The 18256-nt window shown below is 38.9% G+C and overlaps 1 protein-coding gene across 8 annotated transcripts in view; it reads left to right on the forward strand.

Moving 5' to 3' along the window:
* LOC140141372 (uncharacterized) overlaps window positions 1-18256 on the forward strand; it is a 278662-nt gene that overhangs the window by 187152 nt on the left and 73254 nt on the right. For 7 of the 8 annotated variants that reach the window (XM_072163212.1, XM_072163216.1, XM_072163211.1 and 4 more), the window contains one exon: window positions 395-547. The exons of the other annotated variant lie outside the window; for it this stretch is intronic. In XM_072163212.1, the coding sequence (XP_072019313.1) occupies window positions 395-547 (153 nt within the window). The remainder of the gene's footprint in view (window positions 1-394; window positions 548-18256) is intronic. 8 annotated transcript variants of the gene reach the window in all.

The following is an 18256-nucleotide window of genomic DNA, read 5'->3' on the forward strand; positions in this document are numbered from 1 at the left end:
TGAAAAAAAACAGGCAAAAATTCGCCCAATGAGTTTTTCCTGCGAACATGAATGGAAAAACTGCCGATTATTCATGAATTAATATTTTAAAAGTCGCCCAAAGATGGTTTTATAGCTCGTATGGCAACACATTTTACTAACGATTTCTATGATTGGTCCATTTTGACGTCAAATTTCCTCCATTCTGGTAATTCCCTAATCACATGCCTGGTATATGCCTTTCATATGCATGCTTGATCACCACATATGTTTGGCAAAAGTCAAAGTACGAAAAACAAAAGTGCACTTTGCAGGGAGAACCTCATTTTTGGAGCATATATGTGTTAAATGTTCTAAGGGACAAGATCATTGCCATTACCATCACCATGCCTGCATGATTTTACCCTCCTCACAGCTAGTAGCACATCACCCAGAAGCATCACACCCAGTACAAGTCGTAGTGCATCCAACAGCCCCAGACATCAGATTAACATCAGCCCAAAGCATGTTGCTATCAGGAATGGTGCTATGGAAGGAGGCTTTGAAAACATGCATGCTAGACTAACAGGTAGGGTAATAGAGGTAGAAGTACCAACTCTGCCATTTTTACATGTCACTCATGGAGGCAGGTGTACCTCAAGATAATTTCTCTATACGCCCGGCAAACTTTGATTCAAAATGCGATGTCCAAAAATTGTGCCGAATGGGCAAAACTTTGCAACGCTCAAACTTACAGATGCAAATTATTTGTTGTACCAGTGATTGAGGGTTTCAATGGGATCACTGTTGGACAAGTATATATAAAAGTGTCAAGCTTTCATCAAGGCCACAATCTAATTGCAGATCATTGGAAAGGACACAGCTCTCTATAAACAAAATTCCATCGCGACGAAAGATTGACATTTTATACTTGTCTGATGGCAAAAGCATTGAAACCCTCAATCTATAGCTTGAATACCTGAGCCTATCTAGCAATTGGACTGGAGATGCGTGAGAAATTGTGACTTGAGTGATGTATTACCATTGACGTGTTATATGACAGATATGGTGATAATCAGTTCAGGCTTTGACCACCATGACAACTCCAGTTTCTCAAATAGTTAGTCATTAGGGTACAACAAGACAAAGTCATTTACAAGCATTTTCATATTGTTAAAAATTGGTCATCATGACTGTGTAACCTGAGGGTAGTGTGTACAGGTGCAACAAAACTAAAGATGTCACATCAAATCCCAATGCCTGTGCTTGCAAGAGGTCAACCAATTAAATATGATCACATGATCACATCCCGGGATCACCCCGGGGGGGGGGGGGGGGGTACTCAAGTTTGGTTTTGGTAGGGACGTGCCGCTGAGATTTTGGATGTAGACCCATAAATATACCAATTTTTCAAAAATTTTCGACCCATTGATATACCAAAAGTCAAAATTTTCGGCCGAATTTACCCAAAATTGTCTTAGTTTTTACGAATTTTCCCTAAATTTTGGGAAAATTTTGAAAATTTAGCTAGAAGTTGGGCAGATTAACAAAAAAATTGAGAACATTTTGAAAAAAGGACCCATTCATATACCAAAATAGACTTTGAAAAGGAGCCATTGATATACCAGAAGGCTAAAAATGCTACCCATGTTTGCGGCGTCCCGTATGGTCATTTGTACTGAGTACTTCGGGATCACATGCATGCAGGTTGCTCAATACATGACAAATGTTCTGAACAATTGTGAAATTGCCTGCAGATGTAAGAGGAGTCAGACTTCGTATGATTCTATGGGAAGTTTGCCATATAGAATTGTCACACATGTGGAGTGAAATCCAGCTACCATAGCGAAGGACAGAATCAAACAATATTTGATGTCTTAGAAAGATTTAAAATTGCATTGTCCTTCAAGAAAATCATGTTGCAAGCATGTATTGGGCTATTCCATTTAAAATCCACATTCCCCCTGTGGAAGATTTAGCTCAAATCTTCCACAGAGGGAGTAGAAGTTTTGAATAGAAGAGACAATTGGGCAACTTCCATTTGAAATACTCACTCCAGTTGTGGAAGATATAGGTAAAGCCATAATACAGGGGGAGTATGTGTTGCAAAATGGTTAACTCTGACCAATTACATTTAAAAAACATACTCCCCCTGTTGAAGATATTTCCAAAATCTTCCACAGGGGTAGTGTGGATTTTAAATGGAATAGCCCATTAAAGGCAAGTTTGCAGGGTGCATGGGGAAACAGTGTGGAGGCTACATGAGTGACATGCTAACATGGCGGACACTCGTTGGATAAGATGCATGTTCTTGTAATTCCAGTTTTGAGATAATAGTTTGAAGCCTTTTTCACAGTAGTGATTTCATTTGAGAGTCTCCAGTATGGTAATGAAGGTATTAAGGTAGAACATGATGCTGTATTTCGTGTGGAATCTTAACCTTTTATTTGTGATTTTATGAAACTGAGGCAAGATAATAACAGGCAAGTATTCAAGATGGCTGCTGCATCACCATGTTTGTCATGCTCCATCACACATTTATGCTAACGTTGCGGCCACTCGTTGGATAAGTAATTCCAGTTTTGAGATAATAGTATGAAGCCTTTTTCCAAGTAGTGATGCTGTACTTCAGTAAATAGCAATAGCCTCATTAGCATATTTGGAGATTTCACATGGAATCCTAATCTTTATTTGTGATTTTATGAGGCAAGATAATAGGCACGTTCAGACCTGAATTATTACTCGAGTTAAATTTTTTACAACCCGTGATAAGATACCACAAATATTTTAGTTAACTCGACTGATTGTCCATACGTAGCTTACCCCGACCTTTAGCACGACTCGCTGACGTGAATTTACCACGACCATTTTGTACCCAGGGATAATTTCCGGAAGTTGGGTGCAGGTTCTAAAAGTAAAGATGCAGTCCGATTGTAACCCAATTTCATTTGAGTAAAAATCGCAACGGAAAATGGATATTGAAGCTTCTTTGAAAACGTGAGGCAAAACATTCTAAAAGAAGTTTATTTAACAGTTGACAAAATATTTTGTCAAAATTGTTTGCTCAAATATAACGTTTTAAAAGCGTATATTCATGATCTTTTGCTATTAAAAGTTAAAACGCATTTTATGCCTTGCTTCATCTAGTAGTTTTAGAGCAAGAACTGATTGAACGCCGATGGTTAATTTGTAGTAAGGTCAAATCTGGCAAAAAGGTCATGTTTACCTCGATTGTTACCTCTAGTGTAATCCACATGTGCATCTACCTCGACTGCTCCGGTCGGGTTAAGGATTTACCTCTGACTTTATTAAGAGGTAAATCAGTCGGATAAGCTGCCCCGACTCCTGTCCAGACGGGCACAAACTCGACCTTTATCACGAGCTTACCCCGACTGGGCACTTTACTCGAGGTAAATACCCATTTACTCGAGTTAAATACCCTACGTCTGAACACGGCTATTAACAGGCAAGTCTTCAAGGTGGCTGCTGCATCACCATGTTTCTCACATTTATCATAGTGCATGGCTTTACATCATACATGTATTCAAACCCACATGAGCATGTATGTCCCTTTACCAAGAGACCCAATCATATGTATTCATTAGCACACTATTTACTAAGTATTTACAGGGGCGGATTTAGAGGGGGGCGCACCCGGTGCGCGCCCCCTCTATTTTTTGCAGATCGGCGCCTGACTCTATGTATTTTTGCAGAGCAGTGCTTGCCTTTGTGTGGGCGCCGAGCCGCCGCCGCGGCGCTCGGCGCCCCCTCTTTTGAAAATTCCTGGATCCGTCCCTGATTTACCTCTTTATAAGAACAAAATAGCACCCAAGAGACACAAGACAGTGGTCAATTATATGAACAAATTCTGTTGTATAGAATTCTTCATGTCTTGTGAATTTCTGTCTTGAAGGAAGACATATAACTGTGCATGATTCCACCTCATTTGTGATTCCACCTCAGTTAATCGCCAACAGCAATGGGCTATTCCATTTAAAATCCACACTACCCCTGTGGAAGATTTAGCTGAAATCTGCCACAGAGGGAGTATCAATTTTGAATAGAATAGATAATTGGGTAACTTCCATTTGAAATACTTACTCCAGCTGTGGAAGATATATGTAAAGCCATAATACAAAGGGAGTATAGGTTTCAAAATGATTAACTCTGACCAATTACATTTGAAAAACATACTCCCCCTGTGGAAGATATTTTCAAAATCTTCCACAGGGGTAATGTGGATTTCAACTGGAATAGCCCAATACAGATGTTAAACCTACCAACATTTAACAAAATCATCAGAGTAATTCCCATGTGTGTACTAAAATTTGATAGTCAATTATGACCAATGTTGCACACATACCCCCCTGGGTGTGGGAAGCACCGGTAGTCTAGACTTGATGAAGGGGGAAATGTGTATTCCTATTGGGTTAGGATGGGAGGGCTTGATATACTGTCACATTGATCTCACATTCAGTATTGCCAGGAAACATATAAACCTCACACTTGTGCTTTAACCATAAACCGTCATGATTTGAGCACATGTCACTTTTTGTGCTGTAAAAATTAAATTGCTGAGATAAAATTTGAGCTATTCTGATAATGAAATTGTCCATATATCATACCTTTTCTGCCACACTTACATGTAGCACACTGGAGCACATTTCAGTCTCATCTAAATCATGATAATAGTGTCATTATTGGGCTTCTCTTTAACACTGGTTGCTGCAATTGGGTTTAAAACATGGCAACCTTGCAGTCGGCCACCAGTGTGACGCAAAGGCAGGCACACCATTTCTGTGACATTTTGTCTGCAGATTTATATGTCCTTTACAATTAGGTAGAGATAGGCAATGCAAATATCATACAAGTAGTGCTTATTTTGGGCTCCCTGGTTAGTCGAGATATAAGGCTTATTTTAGGAGTGGTATTTTAGTGTATGACGTGGACTCAAAACTTTGATGGATTATTACTCAGCTCAGATTCAGACTCTACCTGATGCAAACTTGACTCTGACTCAAATAACGTGGATCCTAATATCGAGTTAAGTGGACTCAACTCCAAGTCCCAACGTTGTAAAAATGGGTCGCAATTGAATTGCTGATAGGTTGTTAATTGAAAAGCCAACTCATAACCCGGGGGGGGCCACTCACATAATTGGTCTGTGCGCATGCGTGACCAAAAAAACAAGGAAAAGGGGGTGGTTTTTTTAGGCAAGGCGAGTTACGCGACTGACACATTTAGGGTCTAAAAAACACTGATTTTCAAGAATAAGGGTAGTTTTCTGAAACTGAACAACTTGTTTAGGGTACCTTTTCAAATTTTTGGTAAATTACGAGTCCGAAAAGGGTACATGTTTTCATTTTTACTGGCCAAAAAACTCATTAGGGGTAAATTCTATATTAAATATCCTTATTAAGGGGCTAAATTTGCTGGTAGGGTAAAACTCGTATAGGGGGTGTTTGAAAAAAATTTGGTCACGCATGCGTACAATGCCATACACACTTAAAACTACGGGGTCAAAAAATGACCCAAACGGGGTCATTTTTGACCCCAGCATAGTTATCAACTAAACACCATACCACTAACGGGGTCATTTTGACCCCATTGGTCGGGGTCATTGCAATGAATACGTATTTGGGTCAAATAGTAACCCCATTGGGGTCAAAATATTACCACATTTCGGGGTCAAATGAAATGACCCCTTCAAAAGGGTTGCCTTATTGGGTTACTTAATGACCTCATTTCGGGGTCAAATGAAATGACCCATTTGAAGGGGTTGTTTTATAGGGTTACTCAATAACCACATTTAGGGGTTGTTTGGATTTTTTTAGTAGGCCTATGGTCATGCTGGTCCCACCAGGACATAAGTGTGTTTCTGCACAGAGAAAGCATTACATAAACAGCAAACTGCAAAATGCATCTGTGTATCACACTCACACACAGTCAGTCATCGCCTATGACAGTTCACGTATTATAAGCTTACATGATATAAGCTTATAACAACTGCAGCCAAGACACCAGCCACGACAGCATGAAATTGGAATGAATTTGCGTGCATAGACAAGGGTCTATATGCATCCTTGCAGTCTCACTTTTCAACTAACTTTTCATATTCCATCATGCAGACAAGCACACACGACAATCCGCTGAGCTGCACAATCAGAACAAATATGGCGCTGATGTGACCACGTGAGCCGATGCACACTGTGTGTGCAAATAGTTCCGAAATGCAAGTCATTATAAAGTTGACAAATTGGGTAACTTCGGTCAAAAAATTAGTTTTATTTATTAATCAACAAACATTAATTGCAGCTCATGTTTAAACTCATTTATGAATTGAGATTTTCAAAGCGGAAGATTGAAACTGATATCAATGCGCGACGGTATCGGCAAAATGACCACTAAGTTTTTGACCACGTTCGTCATGGCTAAAATGACCTCGTGAAAGTGGTCAAATTAAAACAGTACAACCCCCTTGAAGGGTCAAAACAACCCCAAACGTGGTCAATTCAAAATGACCACGGAAAATATAACCCCGTAGTTTTTAGTGTGTATTTGAGTGATCCCCCCGGGACTCATAATTAGACATGGCAAATAATGAATGGTTAACTTCAAAAAAATAGGACACAATAATTGCTTTGAATGCACTGCCACAAAGTCTTTCAAAAAAGGTATTTTATGTGTCATTATTTCACATGTAGGTCAATAATTCCTTATTTGGACTAAATACCTTTTGATTGACATTATTGATGGTCAGATCTAGGACATACAAGGTAAGGGAAATGGATGAATAATAGGCATATATATGCCCACTGGCTAAGAGAATGAAAGGAGGGCACCAGGTAACCTCTATGCTAGACAATGAGGGTTTTATTACACCTAGGCAGGAATAGGGATACATTTAGTAGTCTACATAAAGAGAGGGAGTAATGTCCAGGGACATCACTCAGTATCTAATCACACTTGGTTATTACATCCGTCCATGCTGCTATTAACCGTAACCGCCTAAGGGCTTTTTGGAGACGGGAAGGGAAAGAAGGAAAGAATAAAGAGAGAAAAGAAGAAAAGAAGTTGTTTGCTCTGGGTGGGATTCGAACCCGAGACCCCTCGCATGCCAAGCACGCGGTCGGCGACACTTTGCCACGGGTCTTGGGCTTCGCTGGCCAGCGAAACCGTGCCTACATATCACTTAGGGTGATTGCGTCATCACACCACGTGGGATGCATGCACGAACAGCGCATATATCAAGTAGTATTTTGTAGTATTCAGGAGGGTTAGGGTTAAGGAATATGATCTTATCATGCATTTCTTTCCACTAGCTGATGGAATGACAAAAAGGTTTTTCTTAAATTGGTATTAAACACTTTATCAGCTGTCTGTGATATATCTATTCTCTAAAGATTATAATATATAGGCCCCCCGGGGGGGGGGGGGCACTCCAACTTTCGAGGTGACGCATATGTAGGGCTGTTAAGACCCCCTTTTCAGCATCGCTGTCACCCCAAAGACCCCATATTTTTTTTACGTACACATGCTCTGTCACCCGAAGACCCCTATTTTCCATTTGATCTGTCACCCAAAGACCCTTACAAGTTCAATTTGAACAGCAACTTTCATTTATCACTGATTTTGTTACTTATTTTGAAAAAACAATGAAATTTGAAGCCATTTAGAACTAGAAATTGATTTTCGAGGATTTTGTGGCGCTGTTTTGGCTCTCACCCAAAGATTCCATTTAAAAAAGGTCATGTTCTCACCCAATGACCCCATATTTTTTACATTTTGCTCTCACCGAATGGCCCTTAGTGCTTGAAAGTGCCAGCCCTACACCTATATCCATTTCATATTGAAGTGCCCCCGGATAGGCCCGTGTACCTTTAATATAATATGCAATAGAAACTAACATCCTGATGCCTGTTACAGGTTAGAGCCACCATTGGGTAAGAGATTAATACCATATCCTGTAAGTTACAAAATTCATGGGAGGGCACTTATTGGGACATGGTCGTTTAATGGAACAAATATGGCTCTCACAAATTTGCAATGTCCTGGAATTGGTACAGAAATAGGGTAAAGGATCTTGCTGGAGGATAGGGATATATATGGATTAAAATGATATGGCAGATTGTCACTATTATGTGTGTGAATGATATGGTTGGGAAATGGTTGGACTTAGACTGGCCAGGATGTAGCTCACTCAGTGGCTTTGTAAATCACAGACAGGCAGGGTGTAATGTCAAAGTGTCTTGATACCTACCCCCATTATCAGCGTTCGAAATTTCGGTTGTCCGGTTGCCCGGGACAACTAAAAAAGTCGCCGGACAACCAAAAATACTGATTCGGTTGTCCGCCGGACAACCATAAATCTAGCCAAAAGTCACATTTGTAGGCCTACAGACAACCAAAAACTTAAAGACGGACAACCAGAAATTGTAATCTGGTTGTCCGTGGGACAACCATTTATTTTTCCCAAATTCGAACACTGCCCATTATTTACATTTTTACTGCTTTGGACACACTGGGGGTGCTTGAATTACATTTTGACAGGGGTGTGCTGCTGGAACTCTGGAACCCCTACTCATTTTTAGGGATTTGATGGCTGATTTTAAAATTGTTGACCAATTTTCTCATATCGGGATCCATGTTTAGGGATTTTTTTACCTAAAAACAGCTGACTAAAAGCGACTTATTAAGAGTGGCACATCTCCGTATACCTTGTATACATGAGTACCCCCCTAGTACCCCCCAGTGCTTGCTTCATTTTTCTTGACTTTATTTTGACCTATCCTCTCGTCCATAAATGGGATATAAACCAAATAGTGCAGAGGGAATTAGTAGAGACCATTGGCGGACTATTAACAGATTACATCATTTGTCCTTACTTGCTAAACATGATATTAACCTTGGAAATTGAACTTCATCTTATTAAAACATCAACTAAAACAAAATATCAGGAAACACTTACATGACTCAACAACGCAAAGTAACAAAACTATGCACGGACACAAACAGAAATTAAAAGATTCTTTCTCTGGCCGGCCACAGGATACAACTTATGAATCATTGGAAAGTAAGCTATCCTTTTTTCTTCTTGTCCATTTTTATATATTTTTTTTAAAAATCCTAACACTTGTATGAAACACATCCTGTATTAGTTAATGAATTGAAAGAATCCATCATTATAACTGTCTATGTGACAGGTTTGGAATTGACTTGATGTGTCAAGGGCGATTTTGGTTTGAAATTGACGCCAATATTATGATCCACAGCAGCTAAAGGGAGTATCCCATTATGCTTTGCAGTACCATAATAGTACTGAATGTGCCATAGAAAATGTACACAAAATCCCACACTTCAACTTTCAATTACTCGCATAAATCAGAGGAGCTTAGACTTTTGTTTGAAAAAATATCACCCTTAGAGTATTGTGAATCCATCAATAGCTCTCAATATCTAAGCGGCTCTTGTTTATATTTTGTATACATTTGCTATGGAGCATGCAGATATACTGCAATGCATGATGGGATACTCCTTTCAGCTGCTGTGATTATGATCTTTACAAACAAAAAGCTCATTCATTTCATATTACAGAAATTATAAATAGTAATATAGCGTGGTGGCAAGACATAAGAATAACTGCCGCCACCCCCGGGGGGCCACTCAAATATGACAGTGTACGCATGCGTGACCAAATTTTTTTCAAACACCCCCTAAACGAGTTTTACCCTACCAGCAAATTTAGCCCGTTAATAAGGTAATTTAGTGTAGAATTTACCCCCTAATGAGTTTTTGGCTGGTGAAAATGCAACAAATGTACCCTTTTTGGACTCATAATTTACCAAAAATTTGAAAAAGTACCCTAAACAAGTTGTCCAGTTTCAGAAAACTACCCTTATTCTTGAAAATCACTGTTTTTTAGACCCTTAACGCGTCACGCGCGTAACTTGCCTTGCCTAAAAAACACCCCTTTACTTGTTTTTTGGTCACGCATGCGTATAGACTATTTATGTGAGTGATCCCCGGGCCGCCACCCAAACCATAAGGATTAGGGGTTAGCTTAATACTGAGACAAAATAACTGCATGCTATCTGTTTTGAGGTCATTGCGGAAATCGGAAGGGTTTGTTTTGGGCTGCATGAGGTAAAATACCAAGGCCCCACATAAACCCGATGATTTCATGCAATGACCATAAAATAGATGGTGCAAAGTTATTATTGTCATTACCGCCATTTCACACAATTTTGTCATGAAAATAAAACAATTTTTGGTTTTTAAAGACAATTGAAGATGAATCTTCTATTCACTGTTATGCATTTAATACGTGATCAACAAATACACAGGCTTACTCTTGGCAATTATGTGTGCTTGTTTGTGTGTTATGAAATGATGCGCAAACACAGGTTGTTTGTGTGCAAGGTTGGAACAATTACGTACTTTGCGCTCAATTGTGATATACTAGCGATCACCCGTCTTGCGCGGTTAGAGTCTTTCGCGGTTTGTAAATTTTTTATATTTTGTGAACATGTAAATTTTTTATTTAAGGCCAAAAAAAAATAATGGTTTGTCTCAAAGCTCACGAGTAGTTTGAAAACAAATGCGAAATGCAATTTTTTTTTTTATTCCCGACTTTTTTCATGGTATTTGGAGAAAAAAAGTCTTGATTTTCGCTAAAAACTAAAAAAATATTTTTTTTGAAATAAAAAAATTCGCATTTGTTTTTTTTTTTCCAAATCTCACGAATTTACAAATGCGCGCGCGAGCTTTGAGATTTTTTTTTTTGCCTAATGTGATTATAAATGGTATGAGAGGAGATTATCATTTAGAAATATAATATGTAGTATCCTTTCCATATAAATCAATGGCTTAAAATTGCAATTACATCGTGATCGAAGCAAGTCTTCTTGCCACCATATCATATCCACCGTGAGAAGTCTTAGTGCTACAAAACAATACAGCACAAAGCGACAGAAAGCCATTGCATCCCACATGACCCAATTGTGCAATTGTCCAAGACTACATAATACACACTAAATTGTTGCCTCGGTAACAGTCACACTCATGATATGATATCCCAGGTCTGTTCCCTAGCACCTGAGGTGTTGGTGATTCAAAACTGGAGCGGAAAAAAACAACTTTTCTCTTCATATTTCGTCCTTCCCTTCCCTTCTGGGCCAAAAAACAGAAAGGGAATTTATAGTTGAATATTGTCTCTTGTTTTCTTGAGGTCACTGCATGCAGCAAGCTGTGGCAGGTTGTGGTATTATCAGGTCCCCCACTGTAAAAATCGGACCAGCCAAATTTTCACGCTACAGAGCCTGAAAAATAAGATCCCGCGAACCACAAATTGACACACATATGGGAGCTGCCATGGGGTGCTAACAGCAACACGGGAAGTTGCTGGGGTGCTAACGAACGCGTCGCCAGCACAAGCGTCCTATGCTATTAATAATGCGTATAGGGCGCATTCAAGTGCGCCTACGCGACCGGTAGTTCCTGGATACGCGATGACAGGGTCAATGGACGCTTCCACGCAGTAACATACTTCTGAACTTGCTGTCAGGGTCCTGGTATTATCCAATCAACATGCTGCACCTCAATGCAACCTGCAACACCAGTAGAATGTCAGGTGATATCCATGTTTTAAGATAGTCCTGAGATGTCCCAACCGATGCAACACTGGTTAAATTTGTCCAGAAGTGAGAGATTACGATTTGTCCATTTGTTTCCTTTCAAAATCAGGACATGGTGGAGTGGCTTTCAAAAGAAGACTGAGGTGCAAGCCAAGCTGTAAGGCACACGCTGTTTTAGCAAATCTCAATTTCTAAATTATTGGCTCTCTCACCTGCATTTATTCGTCATTTTTGTTTTCATAATGCAGGCAATATGTCTTTTCACACCAATTGCATGGACAATAGTCAGGTGGTGTATGACGTGCAGTCCCTAAATTCAGTAAATTTTCATCGTCAACCGTGTAATTGAATGGGATTATTTTGAAATTTTAAAACGCTTGAAATATCACAAACAAATAGGCCTATGTTGATAAATAATATAAACACAAGTTAAAACCGTTGGGGTTCGATAATGAACCCCACAAAACTAACCGAGTATATGGAAAATGCCATACGGCCTGGCGGTTTCACGAGTTGCCGGCTCGATCATGTCATCCGCTGCCTGGACAATAGTCATACTTTGATTCAATGTCACATAAACACTTTGACTTTGTTGCACTTGTTGCATTGGCAACCATGGAACATTATTCCTCTCATCAGCTATAATTGTGTATCTGGATCAAGATATGTTGATGTCTGTATTCTATGAATAGGCTCTATACATATTGTCTGACATATTGTCTTATATTTGTCTTATAGTGACCAAAAATACACAAATGTTTGAATGATGACAATCTGGAGATGATAATCTTGTCTGCAAAAACGTTTTCGGAAGTTGTCAGGGAGTGTACCCATGGGTATGAGAAGCCATCTGGGTATGGATGCATTGCATGGGTAGCCTTAAAGGGGAACAGGTAAAATAACAACACAGGGGTATATTGATGGCTGTTATGCTGGGAGGGAGGTGCAATAGGGCCTAAAAAAGAGATTGTATTGCCTTAAAGCTAAAAAATATCTTACTAAAATCAACTTTCAGTTGCAAGGGGATGCAAATCCCGATGCAAGTAGTATTTGGAATTTTGAGAGGGATGGAGAGGCAAGGTTTTAGGCAAACCAGAGGGCAGATGCAAGTTATTTTTGGCATGCAATGTGAAAATTTACCCTCCCCCCCAAGAAAAGTCTTCATGAAGTTCACACAGGGGTAGGCTAGAGGGCATGTATTGGTAATGACAAGGCAAGTCTAGTATTTCATGCTGTCTGTTAGTACGTCTCTCTTTCCTGAGATCTAAGGAAGTCGAGATCTAAGGAAGTCAATTTTGTTTCCCGGCGAAATATTTTCTTGTGCCTGACAGGTCTGGCTTGCTGGTCCTCCTTTTCATGTGTGCGATTAACCTTCTGTGTGGGTGGGGGTGTGTGTGGGGGGGGGGGTGGGGGGGTGTGTGGATGACTTAAATGACAGAATGAACATTTTACATATTAGTCAATTCCATAGTGACTTGTGTTGTGTACAACTGCTTTGTACTATTGTCTGTCCAAATAACTTAGACACCCGGTTTTTAGGATATATTTCGAAAAGTTTTCACTTTGGCAAAAAGTCATGAAAGAAAAGTGACTAATCACGGTCAGACCTAACAGAAATTATTAGAAAAAAAAAAAAAAAATATTCTTCCTTGTCTACTTTTATTCAATTTTGACCAATTTACAGCAAAATATCTGGGTCCAGCCGAATATTCCTAATGACTTGAAACTTTTGATGGGATAATCTATTTACAGTAAGGGGTGTTTGAACATTGTAATCATGCATATTGATCAGTGATTCCACCCTTTTTTTTTTTGATCCTTTTACTAATTCACAATAATGGCGGTCTACTCAAATGCATTCAACAAAAGCATGTTTGCAATCTACATGAGAGAATCGGCACACGCATAACAAATACACTACGATCAAATAGGTTGATGACAATATTTGATTGAATGGACTACACTGTGCCATGATTTCGGTGAAGGACACCGGTTCAAATCCTTTGTTTGGAGCCAATCAATAATTCCATGCACAACCTCTATAACTCAAAAGATGTCACAGTTGGTGCATTATAACAAATGATAGGGCAAGTTACTATGCGTCTGGAGTGTATTGTGAATTATACTCCTCACCAATAACATCAGAACATTCATATGGCATACAATTTGTATTTTCTTAGAATTGTGCCAAGCCAAAAGCATGCACAGAAGAAGATTCAAATACCGCACCAATTGTTGTAATTGGTTGAGGGACAGCTGGGATCACTGAGTTAATAGACTAAGAATAAATATATGCCAATTAGAAACACTGTCTGCATTTTATGACCTGAATTATATTTTTCATTTTTATAAAATGTTTTTGGTGAGGAGTATAATTAATTTACTATTCATCCATTCACTATCCAAAATCACCATACCTACAAATCTGTATAATGAGACCTTCCAAAATAATGGTACCCAACTTCTACCTGATTATTTTTAAAGTGTTGAGAAAAACCTTCCAATTTCAATAGAATTTCTGGTAAAATCTCACTCAATGCTTTGGAAACACAAAAATCCCGTTAGGTCTCAGCGAATGTTAACACTTTTCTTTCATGACTTTCTTTGAACGTGTATAATTTTTCAAATAAGTAACAAAAACTGGGTGTCTAAGTTAATTGGACAGACAATAGTGCTGTTGCTGCTGATGATGAATATGGTGATGATTTTGCAGATGATGATGATATTGATTATAAAGATCATAATGATTACGATGATGATGACAACAGTGATGACCATTGACCATGGTAATGGCAATGTGATGACAATCACAGCAATGATAATCAAAAGAATGACAATGATAGATCAGATGAAAATATATTTTGTGCTTGTGGGTTTAGCATGATGGTTAGAAGAATGAAATTGACACCTGAAGATTATATACATCTTTACAAAAATCCATTCCAATTTTCAATCATTCTCTTCAAATGAAAGAGGCTCTAATGCTTCTTCAGTTATTGTAACATAATAAGGAAATATTTAGAGGTTAATGACTGCGCATCAGTTGTTTTGAGGGTATTGTGAAATATCTAAACATTGTGCTTTGGAACCGAGGAATATATTCCGAGGTCCAAAGCACAATGTTTAGATATTTCACAATACCCGAAAAATAACTGATGCAAAGTCATTAACCTCATTCATAACCGTCACTTTTCACTTTTTTAATTCAATTTACGTCACATTTTCTTCTTTTAATTTGAAAACAGAACACAATTTTAACTTTATCTGTCGTTTTCCCTGTAAAAAATCGAATAGCCCTTAGAAATACCGCTAGCGATCAATCATGCGATGTCCAAATACGGCGGCCAGCGTCCGCGTAAATTGTTCGAACGCGTAACACGTCACGTAACGCGGTCATTGTAGAGCGTACTTTTAGCTACGTCACGAGACACGGTCATTATACTTTTTCAATGACCTGCATTTGCGTCCACGTATTTAAAAGTTATTATCTGTGATTAGATCGCACTTGCTGCGTATATTAATGAGGTTATGAATCAGTAGTAAAAAATGAAAGCAGCACACAAAGATTTCTGCAAGTGTTAAATACTTATCTCCTGTATCATGATAGACATGACATTGTTTTAGCCCCAGGAGTTAGCCATGTGATGGGGTATTTATATCCGGGGGTGTCTGCCTGGATGGCAGCATAGAGGATGTCTGTTTGCTTCTGGAGTCGTGCCATGTTTGAAGATCTAAAACGAACATATTTTACATTTTCAAGTTTAAGGGCGGGACTTATTTATTTATAGCAGAAACATCAACTTTTATTATGGGAGGTTTTAGTTTAAAGTAGAAACATCAATTTTTATTGTGAATGTGTCTGGTCTGGGAAATCAAAAAGTGCATCTGACTTGTGAACCATAGGGTTATGTTTGAATAGTGACAAATCTTAACATCAATGTTCTTTTGATGCTCACAAGATGAATTTTGTGTATGTACATTGTCCAATTTATATTCCTGGTAAAAGTGCAAATTATCTTCTTTTTTTCAAATATCTGTGGCAAATACAAGATGAGTTGAAATTATCTATGCCCAAAGTTTAAATTATCTTCACTTTACAGCATTCAAATCATTAGTTTTAGAATATGATAGACTATACTAGAAATATAAATTGAATGAACATACTTTCAACAGCTGTACATGATCCAATTGTGATCGTATATCACATATTGCAAACTACAACACGAAAGCATGACCTCGGATACAATAATTAATGTGTATTAAGGGTGTAGGCAGTTTAAAATGTGTGCATGCAATCCTCTCGATTGTGTGCTGTTAATATTCGTGTGTGATAAGTCCGATCCTGACTCCACATCGCAGCGCAATGCGATGCTATAATAACTGTAATCTGAGCCCGTAATCTCAGCGGTGAAAATTCTCATCGCGCGGTGAAAATTTCTTTCCGCGATGGAGTGTTCAACTTTTTCGCATCGCACTGCGATATCGCAGCCGTGCACACTCGTGATTGGCTGTTGGAAAATCATGGTCGGTAGAATGACCTTAAAAGGAGATGCAGACCCCACATGCTTTTCAAACATCGCACAATGAAATGTACATTTTAATTTCATCGTGTGATGCAGCGATGTTTGAAAAGCATCGCATCGCGCTGCGAAGTGGAGTCAGGATCAGACTTAGTCACTGAGCTACAAGCTTGCTTAATATTCCAGCTTGGTCAAGAATTACCTAATACCATAGAATTCTATCTACATGTACAAGCATCTATTCCTCTAAATGAGTGTTTTTTTGAAGAAAGTGACAGAAAAAAATTATCAGTAGATTGGTCTTACAATAATACATGTTTGTACAACTGCCTGTATCTAACATAGTTGCTCAAACTTCAAATAATGTTTTTGGGGAAGGTGTCTGCCTTCCATCTTTCATCAAATACAAACACTCATTTAGAGGCATATGTTTGTAGATTGAATTTTACACTATACCTATAGGATGATATTACGGTTATAGGTTTAAGTTTGGGATAGGGTTAGGGTGGGGTCTACCATGCGCGTACGCAGGAATTTTGTAAGGGGGGTGTGATGATAAAAAAAAATAAATAAAGAAATGGCGCGATAGCGATCATGCCGTCAGCGCTAGCGGGACGCAGGGGGTGTCTGAGGGGATGTGCCCCCCTCAGAATTTAGAAACTTTTGCAAAATGAAGACCTAATTGAAGCGATTTGGTGGACACTTTTGGCACTATTAGTGTGTAAAATTTTGATTTGAAAAAGCCGAAAATTTGTGAAATGACGGTCCATGAAGCCTTTCGTGAACACGTTTTCCCTATACAGTTGTAGGCCTATTGTGTTAAACACAAATTGGTAAATGTCGAAAGCAGAAGCCAAAATGGCTACTTCTTTATCCACTACACAGGGGGGTGTCTGAGGGGGATGTGCCCCCCTGAGAATTAAGAAACATTTGCAAAATGAAGACCTCATTGAAGCGAGTGGTGGACCATTTTGGCACTATTAGCATGATTAGTGTGTAAAAATTTAGTTTGAAAAAGCCGAAAATTTGTGAAATGACGGTTCATGAAGCCTTTCGTGAACAAGAGTTTTCCCTCCTGCAGAAGTTGGAAAATTTTGCAAAATGAAGGTCCGATTGAAGCCATTTGGTGCATAATTTTTACACTCTTTAAATCATTGCTTCAAACAGAAAAAGGGCCCGAACTCAATTTGCACAATTAAAACCTTTACGTACGTGCGTTGCCGGGTAGGGGTGTGACGATATGGAGAGGTGTTGGTGTTAACATACATGTAGACCCTATATCCATGTCAATTAACAATTAAATGGGGATGTGGGGGTGTGTGGGAGGGGTGTTAACATTAATCGACATATTTACGTTATCGTTGCGGTCAGTCAATACCGGGTATATAGGGAGAGAAAAATTTGAGTGGGGGTAGTTAAGACATCTATAATAGGCCTATGATAATTTGATATTATGTCCCCTATGCCATGCTCATCTCCTCTTCCCCCCCCTCTCCCTCTCTCTCTTTCTTTGCCTTTTCTCCCCCATTTTTATTTTTTGGACAAACCCAAGGGGGGTGTTTCACACACGTAACACCCCCCCTGCGTACGCCAATGGGGTCTACTGGTCGGATCAGCTCATTTAGAATCACATACTCAGGACAAAATAAATTTCACCCCTTATAACCATTAGTTTATTTTGCTTTAAAGTTCCTGACCATGCGACTTGCATGCCCTTTCGTTCAGCAAGTGACCCTCAAGACACGCCCTAGAGAATAAATGCTTAATTGGCAAGAAAAATACACAGAATTACTTGATCTCAGCTCACAGAGTTTCCTCCAACTCTCTGAAGGAATCAAGCAATTAAGTGAAAACTAAATATATGTTTTAAAAGTGCTACTTTCAGCTTGTGTGACTGTCCATATATGCTGTGGAAGTGTTAATGCTCTGCGTGCTAGTCATAAGCTTCAACATAAAAAGACCAGGTTTTGAGAAATTTTCTCAAAATATCAAGAGCTATCTTAAGAACCACTGAACCAATACTAGGCTTGTTTGTACTCATTTTAATGCATTTTTCATGCTGATTTCAAATATGGTCATGAAAATTTACAATTCTGAAATTTTTGAAAAATTAAACTAAAATTTGAAACTTGTCGTCTGCAGTCG

Source organism: Amphiura filiformis, chromosome 19, assembly GCF_039555335.1.
Source record: "Amphiura filiformis chromosome 19, Afil_fr2py, whole genome shotgun sequence".
Lineage (NCBI taxonomy): Eukaryota > Metazoa > Echinodermata > Ophiuroidea > Amphilepidida > Amphiuridae > Amphiura > Amphiura filiformis.